The sequence below is a fragment of the Ranitomeya variabilis genome, chromosome 5 (assembly GCF_051348905.1).
Source record: "Ranitomeya variabilis isolate aRanVar5 chromosome 5, aRanVar5.hap1, whole genome shotgun sequence".
Taxonomy (NCBI): Eukaryota; Metazoa; Chordata; class Amphibia; order Anura; family Dendrobatidae; genus Ranitomeya; species Ranitomeya variabilis.
Window position 1 is genome coordinate 12,257,643 of NC_135236.1, and position 21,673 is coordinate 12,279,315.

The 21,673-nt window shown below is 48.8% G+C and overlaps 1 protein-coding gene across 1 annotated transcript in view; it reads left to right on the plus strand.

The window, feature by feature from the left end:
- The window catches only part of LOC143774200 (alpha-2,8-sialyltransferase 8E-like), a 225,962-nt gene extending 206,579 nt beyond the window's left edge, over positions 1–19,383 (plus strand). Inside the window, exon 7 of the mRNA XM_077261574.1 lies at positions 18,223–19,383. Within this exon, the coding sequence (XP_077117689.1) occupies positions 18,223–18,682 (460 nt within the window). The 3' untranslated portion in view covers positions 18,683–19,383. The remainder of the gene's footprint in view (positions 1–18,222) is intronic.
- The last annotated feature ends 2,290 nt before the right edge of the window (positions 19,384–21,673 follow it).

The window sequence follows — 21,673 nt, forward strand, 5'->3', positions numbered from 1 at the left end:
GTACTCGGGAAAACCCGAGCAACGAGTATACTTGCTCATCACTACTCCTGAAATGTATATTCAGTAAATGCACTCAATACTTGGTTGGGGCTCCTTTTGCATCAATTACTGCATCAATGTGGTGTGGCATGTAGGCAATCAGCCTGTGGCACAGCTGAGGGGTTATGGAAGCCCAGGTTGCTTTGATAGAAGCCTTCAGCTCTTCTGCATTGTTGGGTCTGGTGTCTCTCATCTTCCTCTTGAAAATACCCCATAGATTCTCTATGGGGTTAAGGTCAGGCGAGTTTGGTGCCAATCAAGCACAGTGATACTGTTGTTGTAAACCAGGTATTGGTACATTTGGCAGTGTGGACAGGTGCTAAGTCCTGCTGGAGAATGAAATTTCCATCTCATAAAAGCTTGTCGGCAGAGGGAAGCATTAAGTGATCTAAAATTTCCTGGTAGACGGCTGCGCTGACTTTGGTCTTCATGAAACCCAGTGGACCTACACCAGCAGATGACATGGCTCCCCAAACCATCACTGATTGTGGAGACTTCACACTAGACCTCCAGCAGCTTGGATTGTGGCCTCTCCACTCTTCCTCCAGACTCTGGGACCTCGAATTACAAATTAAATGCAACATTTACTTTCATCTGAACACAACACCTTGGAGCACTGACAACAGTCCAGATCTTCTTCTCCTTGGCCCAGGTAAGACGCTTCTGGCGTTGTCTATTGGTCATGAGTGGCTTGACACAAGGATTGTGACACTTGTAGTCCATGTCCTGGAGATATCTGTGTGTGGCGGCTCTTGAAGCAATGACTCCAGCAGCAGTCCACTCCATGTGAATCTTCCCCACATTACTGAATGTCCTTTTCTTAACAATCCTTTCCAGGCTGCGGTTATCTCAGTTGCTTGTGCACTTTTTTTTACCACACTTTTTCCGTCCACTGAACTTTCCATTAATATCCTTGGATACAGCACTCTGTGAGCAGCTAGTTTCTTTAGCAATGACCTTTTGTGGCTTCCCCTCCTTGTGGAGTGTGTCAGTGATGCCTTCTGGACATCAGTTAAGTCAGCAGTTTTCCCCATGATTGTGGAGCAGACTAAGGGACCCATTAAAACACTTAGGAAGCCTTTACAGATGTTTTTTAATTATTCTAATTTACTGAGATAATGACTTTTGTGTTTTCATTGGCCGTAAACCATAATCATCAACATTAACAGAAATAAACGCGTGAAATAGATCACTCTGTGTGTAATGACTAGAATATATCAGATTCACTTTTTTGTATTGAAGAACTGAAATAAATTAACTTTTTGATGATATTCTAATTTTGTGAGAATCACTTGTATATACAGTTAGGTCCATATATATTTGGACAGAGACAACATTTTTCTAATTTTGGTTATAGACATTACGACAATGAATTTTAAACAAAACAATTCAGATGTAGTTGAAGTTCAGACTTTCAGCTTTCATTTGAGGGTATCCACATTAAAATTGGATGAAGAGTTTAGGAGTTTCAGATCCTTAACATGTGCCACCCTGTTTTTAAAGGGACCAAAAGTAATTGGACAGATGCAATAATTTTAATAAATAAAATATTCATTTCTAGTACTTGGTAGTGTTGAGCATTCCGATACCGCAAGTATCGGGTATCGGCCGATACTTGCGGTATCGGAATTCCGATACCGGGATTCCGATACTTGCCGCGTATCGGATACCGGAATCGGAAGTTCCAAGATTCAAAATGCAGAAATTCAGCCAATGAGAATGATTCCAAGTGTGGGCACATCCTGTTCAGCATGGAGGGCATGAAACTACTGGCAAGGCTGTGATTGGCTGCTGAAATGATGTCATGATGCAGTTTAAAAGTCGCTGGCGCCATTTTCCGATCACTCTGCTGTGAATTCAGTTAGTGACAGGACGCTGTTTGCTGACTGAGGGACAGTTTAGAGATAGCGATTTGCTTCTTTGTGCTTTCCAAAGGCTAATTTAGCAACCGCTGTGTTCACCTACTATTCACCTTGCTTTTGCCTTGTAGCGCTGTTTTCACAGCGATCTGCAAGGTCTGTGTGTGTGTGTGTGTGTGAGTGCAGCCCACTCTCTAGTCTGAGTGCAGCCACATAGGCCATCCATAGCTGGTTGTATTCAGTTCAGGGAGGGTGGTTCATTGCCTCATACTGTTCTTTTTTTTTTTTTTTTTTTCCAAGTAGTGTAGTCTGCTGCTAATTTATTCAAAAAAATCCTATTAGTGTCTTTCCACCCGTCTCCAGCTAATTTGTGGAAAAACACTACATAGGATAAAGTAGAGGAGGGTTTTTGGGCCTTGCAGCGCCGTTTACGGCTGTCTGCACGGTCTCCGTGTGACTGCAGCTCGCCCTGTAGTCTGTGAGCAGCCGTAGCCTGGTTGTCTCCAGCTCAGGGTTGTTCACTGCGTCATACCGCCAAATCAGTTTTAATTTTTTTTCAAGTAGTGCAGGCTGCTGCTAATTTATTTAAAAAATTCCTATTAGTGTCTTTCCACCCGTCTCCAGCTAATTTGTGGAAAAACACTACATAGGATAAAGTAGAGGAGGGTTTTTGGGCCTTGCAGCGCCGTTTACGGCTGTCTGCACGGTCTCCGTGTGACTGCAGCTCTATCTGTTGTCAGTTCAGCCCCCAAAAAAGAAATAAATAATAAAGTTCACCAAACACACCAGTTACACCACTTTACATTTGTGTAGGCCACATTAGCTCATATTAAAGTCTAGTCCACACTTTAGAAAATTAGTGTTTCTTATACCTGTTAGGAGGAGTTGCTCAGGAATAAGCACACAAATCCGTTAGTACTTTTCTGCTTATCTTTATCAGTCAACCAAGATGAAGAAGGCAGTGAGTAAGGCACGTGGGCGTGGGCGTGGGCGCGGAGCAGGGAGGGGACGTGGGGATTCTGTGCCTGCTGCGGGCACCGGTGACTCATCAGCACCCACTTTCACCAGGCAACAGTCGTTCATGCGCAGCTTTGTGTCAGCACCGTAGCGCCGTACACCGCTGCTGCGTGAAGAACAAATTGAAGCTGTTGTCGGATGGATGGCAGCTAATGCATCAACTTCCATTAGTGCCACATCCTCTCAGACACAGAGCACTGGAGAGCAGCCATCTGTCTCTTCACCACCTGCCAAATTGCCCAGGCAGACAGAGAGCCCAGGACAGGAGCCGTCTCTACTTCTGTTCTCTGAATCTCTTGGCTTGGAAACAGGGGGCCAGCCAAGCAGCATTGGAGAAATGGAAGAAGAGGCAGGGTGCAGTGATGCCCAACAGCTTTTTCTGTCTTCCTCTGAAGAGGCGGGTGGGCCAGTGGCTCCGGTCACCACATCGCAGGCCGCATCAGCTGATGATGACACTCAGGTGCCACTTACTGGTGCGTGCTCTGCTGCTGAGACTACCCAGGAGGAGCAGTTGGGGGCAGAGGGTAGTGTAGATGATGAGGTCCTCGACCCATCTTGGCGTGAGGGACAGGAAGGTGGTGGGAGCAGCTCTGAGGAAGAGATTCCCCGTACGGCCCAAAGAGGGAGAGGGAGGGGGAAGACTGCGGATCCTGCAGCCTCCGCTTTGGCACCCGTTAGGAGCATGTCTCTTCCAAAAGCCAAAAAGTGCGCTCCCAAGACTTGCAGTGCCTGGTCCTTTTTTGACACAGTTGCAGATGACATTTGCTATGTCAGATGCAAGGTGTGTCATCAAAAAGTCAAAAGAGGGAAAAATGTCAGCAACCTCAATACCTCCAACATGTGGAAACATGTGCGCAGCAGGCACCCGGCGGAGTTAGAAAAACACACTGAAGAGGTAGGCCAACCAACAGCGGCAGCTACCACCTCTTCAGCTCGTGTTGCCTCTTCCTCTAGCTCACACGCAGCTGGTTCGGCTTCCTCCCAGGATCGCCGTGGAAGAACCTCTGGCCCTGTTGTCCAGAGACCCGCTGTAATTCCACTCGCAGCACCACTTTCCCAGTCATCCACACACTCCCAGCCCAGTCTACAGCCATCGGTAGTACAGGCATGGGAGAAAAGGCGGCCTTTCTCGTCAAACCACCCACGAGCACAGGCTCTGACTGCAGGCATTGCCAAACTTCTGTCACTGGAAATGCTGTCATTCAGGCTGGTGGAGACTGACAGCTTCCGTGACTTGATGTCATTGGCAGTCCCACAGTACAATGTGCCCAGCCGCTTTTACTTTAGCAGGCAAGCCGTCCCTGCCCTGCACAAGCATGTGGAGGGACACATAAAACACGCGCTACTGAACGCCGTCAGTAGCAAGGTCCACCTCACCACCGATGCGTGGACCAGTCAACATGGACAGGGGCGATACCTTTCCCTCACTGCCCATTGGGTTAATGTCGTTGAGCCGGGTACAGACCGTGCGAGTGGCGCAGGACGTGTCCTGCCCACTCCAAGGATTGCAGGAATCCATTCTGTACGCATTGACTCCTCCTCTTACACCAGTTCCTCAGAATCATCGCTGCAGGAGCCGTCACAGTCCACCTCCACATGGACCCGTGATGAACGTGTACCTGTTACGACCGACATGAGCACAGCCGTGGCCAAACGTCAACAGGCCGTGTTGAAATTAATTTTTTGGGGGAATCGTAGCCACACAGCACAGGAGCTCTGGAATGCCATCAAGCAGGAGAGCGATGTGTGGTTTGTGCCAGCGAATCTCCAGCCAGGCATGGTAGTGTGTGATAATGGCCGAAATCTGGTGGCAGCTCTGGGCCTCGGCAACCTCACTCACATCCCATGTCTGGCACATGTGCTCAATTTGGTCGTGCAGAGCTTTTTGAGGGACTATCCGGATCTTGATGCACTGCTGCACAAGGTCCGCCTAGAGTGTGCTCACTTGCGGCGTTCCAGCACGGCAAAAGCGCGCATTGCGGCTCTGCAGCGCCGACACCGCCTGCCGGAACATCGCATCATATGTGACCTACCTACCAGGTGGAATTCCACGTTACATATGTTGGAGCGGTTGTGTGAGCAGCAGCAAGCTGTAATGGAGTACCAGCTGCTTCAGGCGCAAAAAAGTCGCAGTCAGCGCCGTACAGACTTCACAACCACAGAGTGGGCCACTATGAATGACGTCTGCCAGGTTTTGCGTCCCTTTGATTATTCCACGCGGATGGCGAGTGCAGATGATGCACTAGTCAGCATGACTGTCCCCCTTATCTGCCTGCTTGAAAAATCACTGCAAGCGCTAAGGGATGATGTTGTGGAAGAGGTGGAGGATGAGGATTCACCATTTCCATCATCTTCTGGACAGTCAGCGCCACGTGGTTCCTCACAAACGCGTAGGCAGGGGACAGTTTGTGAGGAGGATGAGGAGGAGTCAATGGAGGAGGAAGACATCCGTCCAGAGGAGGGAGTTACCGAATTGTCCAGTACTCAGTGTGTACAGCGAGGGTGGGGTGATGACGAGCGGGCAGAGACCACGCCTCCAGCAGGGGACAGCGTTTCTTGGGCAGTTGGCAGTCTGCAGCACATGGTGGATTACATGCTGCAGTGCCTGAGAAACGACCGCCGCATCGCCCACATTCTCAACATGTCTGATTATTGGGTGTTCACCCTCCTCGATCCTCGCTACCGGGACAACGTAGAAAGCCTCATCACACCGTTGAACCGGGAGCGAAAAATGCGGGAGTACCAAGACACACTAGTCAATTCCATCATCTTCTCCATTCCAACTGAGAGAAGTTCTGCTAGTGCATTCCAAAGCAGCTCAGTGCGTCCAGGCAGTGGTGGAGGCTCTGCACAAAGAGGGAGCAGAAGCAGTGCCTCTGCCCAAGGCAAGACCAGTATGGCCCAACTGTGGCACAGTTTTCTGTGCCCCCCACAAAAGTCTACACCATCACAGACGGCTCCAGTCAGCAGGAGGCAACGGTTCCGTCAGATGGTGACAGACTACATGTCTTGCCCTCTTGCTGTACTCCCAGACGGCTCTTCCCCTTTCAAGTTTTGGGTCTCAAAGCTGGATACATGGCCAGAGCTAAGCCAGTATGCATTGGAGGTGCTGTCTTGCCCTGCGGCCAGTGTATTATCGGAACGTGTCGTTAGTGCTGCAGGTGGTGTACTAACTGACCGTCACATGCGACTATCCTCCGATAACGTTGACCGGCTTACTTTCCTGAAAATGAACAAGGCCTGGATCTCGCAGGAATTTGCCACTCCTCCTCCTGATTAAATAATTAGGTCACTGTATACGTTATCCAGGTCTCCTGTTGTGTTCATCTTTCTACCACCTGAACTTAAATTCCTGGGCTCCAACACCGCCAGTTGAGGCTCAGAAGTGCCGTCTGCACAGTCAAAACATACGACCCAGTGTTATTGGGTTTCAGTAACGTCAGCTGATCCCCAGCTGTGTAGCCGGCAATGTGTCATGCGACTGCCACGCTGACACAACAACTGAAATGTAAGGGAATCTGTCCCCCCCCCCCCAAGGCGTTTGTTACTGAAAGAGCCACCTTGTGCAGCAGTAATGCTGCACAAGGAAAAGGTAGCTATTTTTGTTTAGCACCTTGCACACGCAGAACTTAACACTTATAAAATGTGTCCACTGATACCGTAACACCGTCCCGGAGGTGGGACTTTCCTTCGTAATGTGATGCAGCACAGCCGTCATTCCTACCCCCCCGGCGCCGCGCACTGGCTCCTCAGCGTTGTTTGATTCCGTCCCGGAGCCTGCGCTGTTATGTTATCCCGTGGCCAGGCACACTTAGCGCTGCCCGTCTTCTGGCATCATTTGGTGTCAGGATGGCTGCGCCTGTGCGGCCGCGCTGGCAGAGAGCCCGCCTCGCAGTGTCTTCTGATTTAATCCCACTGGGGGCCTGGGATCCATGGACATGCGCAGTGCATATCTGAACCTCCACCTCTCACTCATCTCCCTATGGCTTCTTCAGACTGTTCGGTGTCAGCTGGTCCCTAATAGCATGCCACGGCCGTGACACCGCACAGTCTTAAGAAGCCGTAGGGAGGGGAGTGAGAGGCGAGGATATGCACTGCGCATGTCCATGGATCCCAGGCCCCCAGTGGGATTAAATCAGAAGACACTGCGAGGCGGGCTCTCGGCCAGCGCGGCCGCACAGGCGCAGCCATCCTGACACCAAATGATGCCAGAAGACGGGCAGCGCTAAGTGTGCCTGGCCACGGGATAACATAACAGCGCAGGCTCCGGGACGGAATCAAACAACGCTGAGGAGCCGGTGCGCGGCGCCGGGGGGGTAGGAATGATGGCTGTGCTGTGTCACATTACGAAGGAAAGTCCCACCTCCAGGACGGTTTTACGGTTGCAGGGGACACATTTTATAAGTGTTTAGTTCTGTGTTTGCAAGGAGCATGATGAAAAGAGCCACCTTTTCCTTTTGCATCTTTTGTGCTGCACAAGCTGGCTCTTTCAGCTACAAACACCTTGGGGGGGGGTTAAAGGTTCCCTTTCGACTTTCTCAGGCTTCGGCCTACATTGTGTTCCTCTGCTTTTCCACCTGTCCCTGGGCTCCAACACCGCCAGTTGCCGTCCAGAAGTGCTGTACGCACAGTCAACAGTCCCTCCTCTGTTATTGGGGTTCAGTAACGTCAGCTGTTCCCCTGCTGTGTGTGTGGCAATCCCTCCTACCTCCTCCAACCTCCTCCAACCTCCTCCTCCTCCTCCTGTCCCTGGGCTCCAACACCGCCAGTTGCCGTCCAGAAGTGCTGTACGCACAGTCAACAGTCCCTCCTCTGTTATTGGGGTTCAGTAACGTCAGCTGTTCCCCTGCTGTGTGTGTGGCAATCCCTCCTACCTCCTCCAACCTCCTCCTCCTCCTCCTGTCCCTGGGCTCCAACACCGCCAGTTGCCGTCCAGAAGTGCTGTACGCACAGTCAACAGTCCCTCCTCTGTTATTGGGGTTCAGTAACGTCAGCTGTTCCCCTGCTGTGTGTGTGGCAATCCCTCCTACCTCCTCCAACCTCCTCCAACCTCCTCCTCCTCCTCCTGTCCCTGGGCTCCAACACCGCCAGTTGCCGTCCAGAAGTGCTGTACGCACAGTCAACAGTCCCTCCTCTGTTATTGGGGTTCAGTAACGTCAGCTGTTCCCCTGCTGTGTGTGTGGCAATCCCTCCTACCTCCTCCAACCTCCTCCAACCTCCTCCTCCTCCTCCTGTCCCTGGGCTCCAACACCGCCAGTTGCCATCCAGAAGTGCTGTACGCACAGTCAACAGTCCCTCCTCTGTTATTGGGGTTCAGTAACTTCAGCTGTTCCCCTGCTGTGTGTGTGGCAATCCCTCCTACCTCCTCCAACCTCCTCCAACCTCCTCCTCCTCCACCTGTCCTTGGGCTCCAACACCGCCAGTTGCCGTCCAGAAGTGCTGTACGCACAGTCAACAGTCCCTCCTCTGTTATTGGGGTTCAGTAACGTCAGCTGTTCCCCTGCTGTGTGTGTGGCAATCCCTCCTACCTCCTCCAACCTCCTCCAACCTCCTCCTCCTCCTCCTGTCCCTGGGCTCCAACACCGCCAGTTGCCGTCCAGAAGTGCTGTACGCACAGTCAACAGTCCCTCCTCTGTTATTGGGGTTCAGTAACGTCAGCTGTTCCCCTGCTGTGTGTGTGGCAATCCCTCCTACCTCCTCCAACCTCCTCCAACCTCCTCCTCCTCCACCTGTCCTTGGGCTCCAACACCGCCAGTTGCCGTCCAGAAGTGCTGTACGCACAGTCAACAGTCCCTCCTCTGTTATTGGGGTTCAGTAACGTCAGCTGTTCCCCTGCTGTGTGTGTGGCAATCCCTCCTACCTCCTCCAACCTCCTCCAACCTCCTCCTCCTCCTCCTGTCCCTGGGCTCCAACACCGCCAGTTGCCGTCCAGAAGTGCTGTACGCACAGTCAACAGTCCCTCCTCTGTTATTGGGGTTCAGTAACGTCAGCTGTTCCCCTGCTGTGTGTGTGGCAATCCCTCCTACCTCCTCCAACCTCCTCCAACCTCCTCCTCCTCCACCTGTCCCTGGGCTCCAACACCGCCAGTTGCCGTCCAGATGTGCTGTACGCACAGTCAACAGTCCCTCCTCTGTTATTGGGGTTCAGTAACGTCAGCTGTTCCCCTGCTGTGTGTGTGGCAATCCCTCCTACCTCCTCCAACCTCCTCCAACCTCCTCCTCCTCCTCCTGTCCCTGGGCTCCAACACCGCCAGTTGCCGTCCAGAAGTGCTGTACGCACAGTCAACAGTCCCTCCTCTGTTATTGGGGTTCAGTAACGTCAGCTGTTCCCCTGCTGTGTGTGTGGAAATCCCTCCTACCTCCTCCAACCTCCTCCTCCTCCTCCTGTCCCTGGGCTCCAACACCGCCAGTTGCCGTCCAGAAGTGCTGTACGCACAGTCAACAGTCCCTCCTCTGTTATTGGGGTTCAGTAACGTCAGCTGTTCCCCTGCTGTGTGTGTGGCAATCCCTCCTACCTCCTCCAACCTCCTCCAACCTCCTCCTCCTCCTCCTGTCCCTGGGCTCCAACACCGCCAGTTGCCGTCCAGAAGTGCTGTACGCACAGTCAACAGTCCCTCCTGTTATTGGGGTTCAGTAACGTCAGCTGTTCCCCTGCTGTGTGTGTGGCAATCCCTCCTACCTCCTCCAACCTCCTCCAACCTCCTCCTGCTCCTCCTGTCCCTGGGCTCCAACACCGCCAGTTGCCGTCCAGAAGTGCTGTACGCACAGAGCCAAACACCTCGCAAATGTGTTAGTGGGGTTCAGCACCGCCAGCTGTTCCCCTGCTGTGTATACGGCAACGTGTACTGCGACCGCCACGCAGGCACAACAAGTTAAATTTAAGGGAACCTGTCCCCCCCCCCCCCAGGTGTTTGTTACTGAAGGAGCCACCTTGTGCAGCAGTAATGATGCAAAGGGAAAAAGTGCCTCTTTTCGTGGTGCTCCTTGCAGATGCTGAACCTAACACTTATGAAATGTGTCCCCTCACAGCGTTCAACCGTCCGGTAGATGGAACTTTCCTTTGTCATGTGACGCAGCACAGCCGTCATTTTTACCCCCTTGTCGCCGTGCGCCGCCTCCTCAGCGTTGTTTGAATCTGTCCCGGAGCCTGCGCTGTTAGGTTAGCCCTTGGCCATGCACACATTTCGCGCTGCCTGTCTTCTGACATCATTTGCTGTCAGGCTGGCTGCGCCTGTGTGTGTGCGCTGTCCGAGATTCAGCCTCGCAGTGTCGTGTAATGTAATCCCACCGCGGTCCTGGGATCCGTGGCCATGCGCAGTGCATATCCTCGCCTCTCACTCCCCTCCCTACGGCTTCTAAAGACTGTTCGGTGTCAGCTGATCCCTAATAGCATGCCACGGCCGTGACACCGCACAGTCTGAAGAAGCCGTAGGGAGGGGAGTGAGAGGTGAGGATATGCACTGCGCATGGCCACGGATCCCAGGCCCGCGGTGGGATTACATTAGACGACACCGCGAGGCTGAATCTCGGACAGCGCACACACACAGGCGCAGCCAGCCTGACAGCAAATGATGTCAGAAGACGGGCAGCGCGAAATGTGTGCATGGCCAAGGGGTAACCTAACAGCGCAGGCTCTGGGACAGATTCAAACAACGCTGAGGAGGCGGCGCACGGCGCCAAGGGGGTAAAAATGACGGCTGTGCTGCGTCACATGACAAAGGAAAGTTCCACCTACCGGACGGTTGAACGCTGTGAGGGGACACATTTCATAAGTGTTAGGTTCAGCATCTGCAAGGACCATAATTAAAAGAGCTAAGTTTACCTTTTCCAGCATTAGTGGTGTACACAATGGATCTTCCAGCTACAAACGCCTGGGGGGGGGGGGTTAAAGGTTTCCTTTCAACTTGCTCCAGTGCAGGCTTCGGCCTACACTCCGCTCCCCCTGCTCCTCCTGCTGACCCTGGGCTCCAACACCGCCAGTTGGGGCCCGGTACTGCTAGCTGCACAGAGAAAAACACCAGCCAATGTGTCAGTGGGGTTCAGCACCGCCAGCTGTTCCCCTGCTGTGCAGCCGGCATCGTGTCCTGCAAAAGCCACGCAGACACAAGAACTGAAATTGAAGGGAACCTGTCCCCCCTCCCCCAGGCGTTTGTACGTTTTAAAGGCCACCTTGTACAGCGGTAATGCTGCATGTGTGCAAGGTGGCTCATAAACGTATTCTCCTCGCACATGTGGAACTGAAAACACGTCTGAAATGTGTCCTCTGTGTGACCATTTAACCGTCCCGGTGGTGTGACTTTCCTTTGTAATGACACGCTGCAACCCCCTTGGTAGCGCTGCCCGTCTTCTGGCATCATTGTTTGGCTGGCTGCGCCTCTGCGGCCGCCCTGACCCACACAACGCCCCTCGGTGTCTTATTTATTGGGACTGCGAGGGTGTGATTGACGGGCATGATCAGTGCATCAGTTCGCCTGTCCCTCATCTCCTTCCGCCTTCTTCGGACTGTGCGGCTTCATGGCCGTGGCATGCGATAAGGGATCAGATGACGCCGCACAGTCTGAAGCGGGTGTAAGGACCCGAGTGTGAGAGGCGAACATATGTGCTGCGCCAGGCCCTGAATCCCAGCCCCGCAGTGTTTTAACAATGTTAAGACACTGCGGGGCTGGGATTCATGGTCATCGCGAACCGCACCGGCCGACATTAAATGATGTCAGAAGATGGGCAGCGCTAACAGCGCTAGGTCAGGGGATAACACGACAGCGCAGACTCCTGTACAGCAAATAACGCTCAGGAGGCTGCACCCAGCACCAAGGTGGGATTCTTGACATCTGTGCTGCGTCTCATTACAAAGGGAACTCGCGCCTCCAACACAGTTTGACTGTATAAAGGGCTAAATGTTATACGTGTTTCATTCAGCGTGTGCAAGGAGCAAAATTAAAAGAGCAACCTTTGACTTGTGCAGCACTACTGCTGCATAAGCTGTGGCTCTTCTACTTTGTAACCCCTGAGGGGGGGTTAAAGGTTACCTTTGAAATTGGTTCAATTAGGCTTCGGCCTACACTCTGCTCCCCCTGCAGAGCCCGGGCTCCAACACCGCCAGTTGGGGCCCGGTACTGCTAGCTGCACAGAGAAAAACACCTCGCCAATGTGTCAGTGGGGTTCAGCACCGCCAGCTGTTCCCCTGCTGTGCAGCCGGCAACGTGTCCTGCAACTGCCACGCAGGCACAACAGACCCAAAAGCTGCCGCCAGTGCAGGCTTCGGCCTACACTCTGCTCCATCTCCTCCTCCTGCTGACCCCGGGCTCTAACACCGCCAGTTGGGGCCCGGTACTGCTAGCTGCACAGAGAAAAACACCAGCCAATGTGTCAGTGGGGTTCAGCACCGCCAGCTGTTCCCCTGCTGTGCAGCCGGCATCGTGTCCTGCAAAAGCCACGCAGACACAAGAACTGAAATTGAAGGGAACCTGTCCCCCCTCCCCCAGGCGTTTGTACGTTTTAAAGGCCACCTTGTACAGCGGTAATGCTGCATGTGTGCAAGGTGGCTCATAAACATATTCTCCTCGCACATGTGGAACTGAAAACACGTCTGAAATGTGTCCTCTGTGTGACCATTTAACCGTCCCGGTGGTGTGACTTTCCTTTGTAATGACACGCTGCAACCCCCTTGGTAGCGCTGCCCGTCTTCTGGCATCATTGTTTGGCTGGCTGCGCCTCTGCGGCCGCCCTGACCCACACAACGCCCCTCGGTGTCTTATTTATTGGGACTGCGAGGGTGTGATTGATGGGCATGATCAGTGCATCAGTTCGCCTGTCCCTCCTCTCCTTCCGCCTTCTTCGGACTGTGCGGCTTCATGGCCGTGGCATGCGATAAGGGATCAGATGACGCCGCACAGTCTGAAGCGGGTGTAAGGACCCGAGTGTGAGAGGCGAACATATGTGCTGCGCCAGGCCCTGAATCCCAGCCCCGCAGTGTTTTAACAATGTTAAGACACTGCGGGGCTGGGATTCATGGTCATCGCGAACCGCACCGGCCGACATTAAATGATGTCAGAAGATGGGCAGCGCTAACAGCGCTAGGCCAGGGGATAACACGACAGCGCAGACTCCTGTACAGCAAATAACAACGCTCAGGAGGCTGCACCCAGCACCAAGGTGGGATTCTTGACATCTGTGCTGCGTCTCATTGCAAAGGGAACTCACGCCTCCAACACAGTTTGACTGTATAAAGGGCTAAATGTTAGACGTGTTTCATTCAGCGTGTGCAAGGAGCAAAATTAAAAGAGCAACCTTTGACTTGTGCAGCACTACTGCTGCATAAGCTGTGGCTCTTCTACTTTGTAACCCCTGAGGGGGGGTTAAAGGTTACCTTTGAAATTGGTTCAATTAGGCTTCGGCCTACACTCTGCTCCCCCTGCAGAGCCTGGGCTCCAACACCGCCAGTTGGGGCCCGGTACTGCTAGCTGCACAGAGAAAAACACCTCGCCAATGTGTCAGTGGGGTTCAGCACCGCCAGCTGTTCCCCAGCTGTGCAGCCGGCAACGTGTCCTGCAACTGCCACGCAGGCACAACAGACCCAAAAGCTGCCGCCAGTGCAGGCTTCGGCCTACACTCTGCTCCATCTCCTCCTCCTGCGGACCCCGGGCTCTAACACCGCCAGTTGGGGCTCGGTACTGCTAGCTGCACAGAGAAAAACACCAGCCAATGCGTCAGTGGGGTTCAGCACCGCCAGCTGTTCCCCTGCTGTGCAGCCGGCATCGTGTCCTGCAAAAGCCACGCAGACACTTGCTCTTGTACCTTCTGCTCCCCATCCTGGTTCCAGTACCGTCAGCTGGTTCCGGGCAGAGCCTTTGGCTTAGGTGCCTCCCTCTGGGTATCCGAGTTCCACCAACGTCAGGTGGTCCTTGGTAGTGCTTTCAGGCACGGGTACCTCCTGCTTAGTAACCGGGTTCCAGTAACGTCAGCTGGTCCTCGGTAGTTCCATTGGCTCTTGGACCTTCGGCTACCCATCCGGGTTCCAGCACCGTCAGCTGGTTCTCGGCAGTGTCTTTTGCTCTTGTACCTTCTGCTCCCCATCCTGGTTCCAGTACCGTCAGCTGGTTCCGGGCAGAGCCTTTGGCTTAGGTGCCTCCCTCTGGGTATCCGAGTTCCACCAACGTCAGGTGGTCCTTGGTAGTGCTTTCAGGCACGGGTACCTCCTGCTTAGTAACCGGGTTCCAGTAACGTCAGCTGGTCCTCGGTAGTTCCATTGGCTCTTGGACCTTCGGGTAGCCATCCGAGTTCCAGTTCCATCAGCTGGTTCTCGGCATTTTCTCAGCCTTCTTGTACCTTCTGCTACATTGCCAAGTTCAAGAGACTAAACACGATGACCCGGAAGACCACCCCTAAGATGACGACGACACCAGAGACGACAACCACCGTGATGACGACGACCCTGGAGATGATGACCCTGAAGACCACCCCGATGACGACGACCCTGGAGACGATGACGACCTGGAAGACCGAGAAGCAGAAGAACAAGAGGCTGCAGAACAAAGAGCAGAAGAACATTAAGCATAACACTAAATATCAGAGCAAAAAATATTATCTAAATTATAAGCAGAAAAAGACTAAGCAGTGTATGGGGGTGAGTCCGTTCCTCCTCGTGGTGCCCCTGGATAAAGCCTGATGCTGCAGGCCAAACTGAACGCGGACAAATGTAACTCTTTTGTGACAGGCAGAACGGAAGGTGTAATCTTCAAACTTTTATAGATAACAACTACGGGAATGCCTGTCACAAATAAGAATATGATGAAGAAGTAGAATATGATGAAGATAATAGTAAAATAAAAAGAATATGAACAATGTAACCAAAAAAATAATAGGTAGAAGATGAAGAAGAAGATGAATAAGGTGAAGAAGTTGATGTCAAAGAAGCTGATGATGAGGATAATGAAGAAGAAAGCGTGGGAGAAGTAAAAAAGAAGGTGAAGGGCGTGGAAGTAGTGAAACATCAATATCTGACATAAAAAAAAAAAAAAAATTAACATAGTCAAATTCTTTCTAACGCCGAACGTCATAAAAAAAAAAAAAAATCCTGCTATTCTATTACATTGGGCTAAACCTCTGTGCCTTTAATATCTCCGCCACGTCCCCCAATACATCCTACATTATTCTTAGTTGTTTTCCTTCATGTAGAATGAACCTACAAGTTTATAAAGGGTTTATTTTAATTCCGATATTTTCGTCCCATTGACTTGCATTGGGATCGGGTATCGGTATCGGATTGGATCCGATATTTTGACGGTATCGGCCGATACTTTCCGATACCGATACTTTCCGATATCGGAAAGTATCGCTCAACACTAGTACTTGGTTGAAAACCTTTGTTGGCTATGACTGCCTGCAGTCTTGAACTTATGGACTTCACCAGATGTTGTGTTTCCTCCTTTTTGATGCTCTGCCAGGCCTTCACTGCGGTGGTTTTCAGTTGCTGGTTGTTTGTGGCCTTTCTGTCTGAAGTTTAGTCTTTACCAAGTGTAATGCATGCTCAATTGGGTTGAGATCAGGTGACTGACTTGGCCATTCAAGAATATTCCATTTCTTTGCTTTAATAAACTCCTGGCTTGCTTTGGCTTTATGTTTTGGGTCATTGTCCATCTGTAGTATGAAACGACGACCGATCAGTTTGGCTGCATTTGGCTGGATCTGAGCACACAGTATGGCGGCTTTGAAGACCTCAGAATTCATTCCTGTGTCACAGCATCAATAAACACTAGTGACCCAGTGCCACTGGCAGCCATGCATGGCCAAGCCATCACATTGCCTCTGCCGTGTTTTACAGATGATGTGGGATGCTTTGGATCATGAGCTGTACCACGCCTTCGCCATACTTTTCTCTTACCATCATTCTGGTAGAGGTTGATCTTGGTTTCATCTGTCCAAAGAATGTTCTTCCAGAACTGTGCTGGCTTTTTTAGATGTTTTTTAGCCTTTTTGTTCTTGATGCTTATGAGTGGCTGCACCGTGCAGTGAACCCTCTGTAGTTACTTTCATGCAGTCTTCTCTTTATGGTAGATTTGGATATTGATGCGCCGACCTCCTGGAGAGTGTTGGTCACTTGGTTGGCTGTTGTGAAGGGGTTTCTCTTCACCATGGAGATTATTCTGGGATCATCCACCACTGTTGTCTTCCGTGGGCGCCCAGGTCTTTTTGCATTGATGAGTTCACCAGTGCTTTCTTTCTTTCTCAAGATGGACCAAACTGTAGATTTTGCCACTCCTAAAATTGTAGCAATTTCTCAGATGGGTTTTTTTCTGTTTTCGCAGCTTAAGTTTGGCTTGTTTCACCTGCATGGAGAGGTCCTTTACCGCATGTTTACATCACAGTAAAACCTTCCAAATGCAAGCACCACACCTCAGATCAACTCCAGGCCTTTTATCTGCTTAATTGAGAATGACATAACAAAGGGATTGCCCACACCTCTCCATGAAATAGCCTTGGAGTCAATTGTCCAATTACTTTTGGTCCCTTTAAAAACAGGGTGGCACATGTTAAGGAGCTGAAACTCCTAAACCCTTCATCCAATTTTAATGTGGATACCCTCAAATGAAAACTGAAAGTCTGAACTTCAACTGCATCAGAATTGTTTTGTTTAAAATGCATTGTGGTAATGTCTCTAACCAAAATTAGAAAAATGTTGTCTCTGTCCAAATATATATGGACCTAACTGTATGTGAGAATAAATGCATAAATAAATTAGTATACATAATGCAAATTATTTTCCAAGTCAATGGTGGTCAGTGTTCCTCATTAACAGACCATCATAGGTGACCCTCAAGAACGCTGCTGAAGAAGTCACAGCATTTCAAGGAAAAAGCATTAGTATAAAATGATCGTTAACAGCTTTATTCAATGCAATGGTCAAACATCGCTCCTGTTTCATCAGCTCCCTAGTCTCCAATGATGATGTTTCACCATGTACATTAGATCATTTGGCTTCAGCAGTTCTATGTCTATGCTGGATATCATACCTGGAATAATGAGGAGCAGAGAATGGAGGGAGGCTGAGAGGTGATGAAACAGGATTATCAAGAGGTTGATGACCATCACTGCTTAGATTTTTTTATGTTATTCAAAGTCTCTACGAAAAATGTTTGGAGAAGAACTTGAGTGAAAGGAGTAGAAATCCCATCCTGTCATTTGTCTGGATCCTGAGATATTGGGCTACGGCAATGAGCTGAATATTTGCCCTGATAATATGAAAATCGAATTACAAAAATGTGAGGTTTATCTGGGATAATCTCGCTTCTTATGCCGTATACCCTGCACGGACAGTCTGATTGTCCAGTAATTATTCACATCTAGTGTTTACATCTCTATGAATAACTAGGTCACAATATAAAAATCTTCACACCACTATGGGCGAAAGTTACATTTTCCAGGGTAACTTTCAGTTACATTGATGCCCATTTTGTTGAGAAATTATCACAACATTTGTTGGGAATTATTGAGATGAGGAATTCTGCTTGAGCAACTTAAATTCTTCTTAAATTTTTCAAAAAATTCAAAAAATGTTGTTATTTGTTTCTTGCAGTTCAAGCAAAATAGCAGTTGGCTGGCCACCAGTGATGAGTGTGTATACTCGTTGTTCGGGTTTGCCCGAGCATGCTCAGGTGGTCTCTGAGTATTTGTGACTGCTCAGATATTTAGTTTGTGTCTCCATAGCTTCATGACTTGTGGCTGCAAGTCAGCCTGAGTACATGTGGGGGTTGCCTGGTTTCTAGGCAACCCCCACATGTACTCAGGCTGATTAGCAGCCGTAAGTCAAGCAGCTATGGAGACAGAAACTAAATCTCCAAGCACTCACAAATACTCGAAGGCCACCCGAGCATGCTCGTAAAAACCTGAGGATCGAGTATACTCACTCGTTACTACTGCCCACCATTTTGCTGATTTATTAAGTGCTGGTAAAGAGGCACAAAAAATAAAACTCCTGTTTGAACTCTCTGCACAGCTCTCTTCTTTACTCCTCCATGGCATGTGATGTCCTTTTGATCCGGCTTCTATTGCTGAGCTGTTCTCAGTAGTAAGTGGACAACACACCGCCAGATGGACGAAGAACACATCGCATACCATGGAAAAGTAAAGAAAATGCTGGAGGTAGCTGAGGGTCGGTGAGGTGCTGTGGAGGCAAGACAGGTGAGAATTATTATAATGTCAGGTGAAAATAAAAATCTATATTATGCTCTAGGGCAGGGATTCACTCATAAGTAGTAAACAATCACTATGTCATTTCTTAGTAATTCTAATAAAAATGTTTACTTGAACAGGTATAAAAGCCTCAGGGAGCAGAGGAAACCCTTCATTGACATGGTAAAGGCTTACGACTCTGCACTTATTCTCTTGCCTGCCTTCTCGTTCAGAATGAATACTGAAGTCTCTCTCCGAACGCTCTATTCCTTGGAAGACTTTGACATGAATAACCGGGTCATATTCTTTAATCCTCAATATATCCGAAGCCTTTCATCTTACTGGAAAGGCATTGGGCTTAAATTCCGCCGTATGTCCTCAGGTCTCATGTTGGCCAGTGCAGCCTTCGAGGTTTGTGAGCAGGTAACACTCTATGGTTTCTGGCCATTTTCTGAAGATCTTGATGGGACAACGATTCTTCACCACTACTATGATAACAGACTTCCTTCGCCCGGTGTCCACTCTATGCCAGAAGAGTTTTATCAGTACTTGCTGATGCACAGTCAAGGATCTCTGAAGCTCCAACTAGGGCAATGCTAAAGAGCAAAAGCACCACAAGTATTGTAAATGAAGCTGGTAATATTAAGAATGTTTACGGGAATGAGGATTTTTTAAAATGTATCTTAGAAGGCCAGTAGAAGACTGAGAATATCCAAAAAACAGATAAAGTAGTATGTGATTTCAAAGTCATTGTACAGAAAAAGTGGAACCAGCGCTCGGGACAATGGTAATTATATTACAAAGGGGTGCAGTCACCCTCAAGCATTGGGAATCACCATTTTATACTTGCCATAAAGCAATCTATGTAAGACAACGGTTGAGCCCACCATATCGCTTGAGGAAGAACCACACAGGTCCTCTAGAAAAAGAGACAAGCCTTTTCTTATAATCTTTATGAACTTTGTCAGGAAGACCAATAATGTACTTGAGAAATTTGTGAAGATTTCTAAAATTTATCCAATTGTGACCAATCCATTGACCTCTGATCAGAAATATTATTCATCACTGTGAATTCAACTCACAAAATTGAATTAATACTTATAATTACTATTTATTATATTTTTCTTACTTTTTGGCTGTGATTTTACCGTTTTCTCCCACATCAGGACTGCAATTAAACAATGTGACAAAGATGGTTTCATCAATCAATGTGAAGAATTTTATTGAGTGGATATATTGCAAGCACACACATATGTATTTATAGATATATACTGTATATATAAAGTATATTTACATCTCTCTCTCTCTCGTGTGTGTGTATATGTATATATATGTGTATATATATATATATATATATATATATATATATATATATATATATACATTATACATATAGTGGGTTCGGAAAGTATTCAGACTTTTACATTTTTCACTCTTTGTTTCATTGCAGCCATTTGGTATATTCACAAAAGTTCATTTTTTTTTTCGTTAATGTACACTCTGCACCCCATCTTGACTGAAAAAAAAACAAATGTACTGTAGTAATATTTGCAAATTTATAAAAAAAAAAAAACTGAACTATCACATGGTCATAAGTCTTCAGACCCTTTGCTTAGTATTGAGTAGAAGCCACTTTTCAGCTAGTACAGCCATGAGTCTTCTTGGAAATGATGCAACAAGTTTTTCTCCCCTGGATTTGGGGATCCTCGGCCATTCCTCCTTGCAGATCCTCTCCAGTTCCGTCAGGTTGGATGGTGAATGTTGGTGGACAGCCATTTTCAGGTGTCTCTAGAGATTCTCAATTGGGTGTAGGTCAGGGCTCTGGCTGGGCCAGTCAAGAATGATCAGAGAGTTGTTCTGAAGCCACTCCTTTGGTATTTTAGCTGTGTGTTTAGGGTCATTGTCTTGTGAACCTTCGGCCAAGTCTGAGGTCCAGAGCACTCTGGAAGAGGTTTTCATCCAGGATATCTCTGTACTTGGCCGCATGTCAACCACTCATCCTGTCCCTGCAGCTGAAAAACACTCCCATAGCATGATGCTGCCACCGCCATGTTTCACAGTAGGGATTGTATTAGGCAGGTGATGAGCACTGCCTATTTTCCTCCACACATACCTCTTAGAATTATCACCAAAAAGGTCTATCTTCATCTCATCAGAACAGAGAATCTTATTTCTCACAGTCTGGGAGTCCTTCATGTGTGGTTTTTTTTGCAAACTCTATCCAGCTTTCATATGTCTTGCACTGAAGAGAGGCTTTTCCGTCGGGCCATTCTGCCATAATGACCCTACTGGTGTAGGGCTGCAGTGATAGTTGACCTTTTTCTACATTTATTTGCTTGGTCACGCTGCAGACTACAGCCAGGTCATTGTAAAAGAAGAGTGTGCAAATCTTTTAATTTTTTTTTTTGTCCCAGGCATCAGATGTGAGTGCGCCAAAATCTGTCCTTTTTTTTGTGCTATCTAATATTTTGTAGTGACTTACAACATTTTTGGACACCATTTTGCTGCCCCAAAAATATGTAGCTGGCCCAAAAATATTTAGCTACAGTTCTTAGATTTATCACTGTGAGTTTTACAACACACGCAGCACATATCATTGAGCAAAATATCTTTCAATTTTAGTCCTATTTTTTTTGTGTCATAGCCAACTTGTTGACACGACTTTGGTGTGCCCCAAAAATCAAGGCCACATTTAGATCAGTCTGTTATCTCAGACTGACGACTGGTGTATCTGTGGTGGAAAAATCTTTTATTCGCAGGCATACGTTGCATAGTTCTGTCTGCTAGCCTTGTTCTACTCATTTTTTATTATTTTCTGAAATTCACAAAAAACATAAAAAAATATACAGTCTGTTATCTCAGGCTGATGATGGTTGTATCTGTGGTTGAAAAATCTTTTATTGGCAGGCATACGTTGCATAGTTCTGTCTGCTAGCCTTGTCATTTTTCTATTGTTTTCAAAAAATCACAAAACACAGAAAAAAATACAGTCTGTTATGTCAGGCTGAGGACAGTTGTATCTGTGGTGGAAAAATCTTTTATTGGCAGGCATACGTTGCATAGTTCTGTCTGCAAGCCTTGTTCTACTCATTTTTTATTGTTTTCAAAACCTACCAACAAACAAAAAAAATCATACAGTCTGTTATCTCAGGCTGAGGCCTGGTGTATCTGTGGTGGAAAAATCTTCGCTTAGCAGGCATACTGACCACATATAATTTTTCTTCCAATAAATCCTTTGTACTGAGGTTTTCAAATATTTCAGTATTCCATTTAAAATGGGCAAGGCAAGAGATGGGGAAGTGGACGTGAAGCTGATGGTGCATGCAGAGGACGAGGTTGTGGCCAAGCTGAAAGTGGGCCACAGCAAATACCCACATCTTCGTGTTCGACCTTCCTGTCCCAGTTTCTAGGGGACCGCAGCACACCACTTTTGAAGCCAGGGCAGTTTGAAACGGTTGTTGGTTGGATAGCAGATAATGCTTCCAGTCACTTAGCCACCACCAACATGTCTTCCACACGGTCAAGTCTGAGTAGCTGTGATTGTGGACCGGATATTCCTCTCCCTGATCCTCCTTCCTCCCACCATGGCAA